The sequence below is a fragment of the Otolemur garnettii genome, unplaced genomic scaffold (genome assembly GCF_000181295.1).
Source record: "Otolemur garnettii isolate 467f Iridium unplaced genomic scaffold, OtoGar3 scaffold00001, whole genome shotgun sequence".
Lineage (NCBI taxonomy): Eukaryota > Metazoa > Chordata > Mammalia > Primates > Galagidae > Otolemur > Otolemur garnettii.
Genome location: NW_003852396.1, coordinates 34,539,303 through 34,541,833, shown reverse-complemented (window position 1 = coordinate 34,541,833; position 2,531 = coordinate 34,539,303). Strand labels below are relative to the sequence as shown.

General features: G+C 44.0%; 1 protein-coding gene across 1 annotated transcript; it reads left to right on the top strand.

Annotated features, from left to right (window-relative positions):
* The first annotated feature begins 1,198 nt into the window (after positions 1-1,198).
* Positions 1,199-2,239, top strand: LOC100945403 (olfactory receptor 56A4). Its single transcript, XM_012802309.1, has one exon. The coding sequence runs from the start codon at positions 1,298-1,300 to the stop codon at positions 2,237-2,239; it is 942 nt and encodes a 313-aa protein (XP_012657763.1). The 5' UTR covers positions 1,199-1,297.
* The last annotated feature ends 292 nt before the right edge of the window (positions 2,240-2,531 follow it).

Here is a 2,531-nt window from a genome sequence, read left to right as displayed (position 1 = left end):
GTGAAGAAATGGCTTGTGGTATAAAGAAGGTGACCACTTAGCTAAGAGCAGGTATGGGCTTGGTGTAGATTCAGAGATACAGAAACATTTGGGGGGACCTCCAATGAGGATTCACCCAGAGAACAGAGAACAAAGAAGCCTCTGGAAAGGTCCAGGAGTTCTCCTGACCCACTGTCTCCTTCACAGTAAACTGAGGCCAGGCTTCCTTAGAGTAAGAAAGCAGGATTAATAGTACACCAATCAAAGCCCCTGTAATAACAGTGGTTCATCTAGCTAACAGCCTGACCCCAGCAGACTATCCCAATGTCCTTTCAGAGCAGCACAGGTCAAAAAAGCACATGGGTAAACTGAAAACAGCCACCCTGCTCAATCTGGCCAAACACTTGGCATTCTTGAAACGTCTAGGCCTCTTTCAACTTTCTGCCCAAGCTAACTTAATACTTCTCCTGTTTTTATGTTTCAAAGTATGTCCTTCTTTACTATCTCTTCCCTCACTCCAAAGATGCCTTTTATTTGAAAAAAATCACGTCACTTACCATGTTTTCCTACCCTTCTTGTTGTACTCCTTACTTCTGATTGTTTCTGTTACCAAAACAGGACATCCACAGTTCCTTCCAAAGGAACCAGACCAAAGACAACACTTTCCAGCCTTCACAAAGAAAAACAACAGCAAATAATTCAGCATAAGAGAATTATGGAAACTATGTCTTTCCAGTGAAATCCTCTTTGGGGTAGGAAGGAATTAGTGCTCTTAGAAGGCTTTGAAGGCTACTCTACCTCTTATCCCATTTTCCCTAAGGAATAAAAGTAAAGAATCCTGAGGTGAGGCCCTGTTCAGTTTTAAGGACTAGAAGGCTGGGCTTTTCTGGAGCCTGCATGATGTAGCTATTGCGTCTAAACACTGAGGACGAAAGTGCTCAGTTAAGTAACTGTGCTTTCAGGCGCTCAATGGTATAGTGGCTAAAAACAGAGACTCTAATTGGACCCCTGTTTGACAGTCCTGGTCTCCCCATGCAGTGGCTCTGCTATCAAATCCTCTTTATCTCCCTTTCATTACCTGTAAAATTAGGACAATGACTTTTTTTTAATATTTGTTGAAAAATGAAATGAAATAATGAATATAACATGCTTGGTTAAATGTCAGTGATAATGGTGATTTTAAAACTTCATTGGAACAAGTTAACTGCTCCAGGGAAACCCAAGCTCTACTACATCTAGGACACGTATTTTCTATGTTAATATATTTCTTTCCTACTTTTTAAGGTACTCCGGTTTTCCAGATTGATCAAGATTCTACATGGCATCATCCAGCAACCACTCCACTGTCCCCATTTCTGAATTTCTCCTCATCTGCTTCCCCAACTTCCAGAGTTGGCAGCACTGGTTGTCCTTGCCCCTCAGTTTCCTCTTCCTCCTGGCCATGGGAGCCAACACCACCCTCCTGATCACCATCTGGCTGGAGGCCGCTCTGCACCAGCCCATGTACTACCTGCTCAGCCTCCTCTCCCTGCTGGACATCGTGCTCTGCCTCACCGTCATCCCCAAGGTCCTGGCCATCTTCTGGTTTGACGTCAGGTCTATCAGCTTTTCTGCCTGCTTTCTTCAGATGTTCATCATGAACAGTTTCCTGACCATGGAGTCTTGTACATTCATGGTCATGGCCTATGACCGCTATGTGGCCATCTGCCATCCCCTGCGGTACCCATCCATCATCACGGAGCAGTTCGTGGTTAGGGCTGCCATCTTTGTTATATCCCGGAATGCCCTTATTTCTCTTCCTGTTCCCATTCTTTCTTCCCGACTCAAGTACTGTGCAGAGAACATCATTAACAATTGCATCTGCACTAACCTGTCTGTTTCCAAACTCTCTTGTGAAGACATCACTTTTAACAGGCTCTACCAGTTTGTGGCAGGCTGGACCCTGCTGGGCTCTGACCTCATCCTTATTGTTCTCTCTTATTCCTTTATCTTGAAAGTTGTACTAAGGATCAAGGCTGAGGGTGCTGTGGCCAAAGCCCTGAACACCTGTGGTTCCCACTTCATTCTTATCCTGTTCTTCAGCACAGTCCTGCTGGTTCTGGTGATCACCAACCTGGCCAGGAAGAGAATTCCCCCAGATATCCCCATCCTGCTCAACATCCTGCACCACCTCATCCCTCCAGCTCTGAACCCCATTGTTTATGGTGTGAGAACCAAGGAGATTAAACAGGGAATCCAGAACCTCCTGAAGAAGCTGTAAAATGTGAAATGGATTAGATTCACCTTTGGAATTGTTAATAAGAAATAGAGACATGGGGGTGGTGCCTGTGGCTCAAAGGAGTAGAGCGCCAGTCCCATATGGAGGTGGCAGGTTCAAACCCAGTTCCAGCCAAAAATTGCAAAAAAAAAAAAAAAAAAAAAGAGACATAGGGAATTATTTTTATGTTCGAAAGGAAATTTTAGTTTTTGATCCTGGAATGAATTCTGATTCTGTTTTTTCCAATACCTCGAGCAACAATGAAAATATTCATTTGTCAATCTTTGTTTCTTGT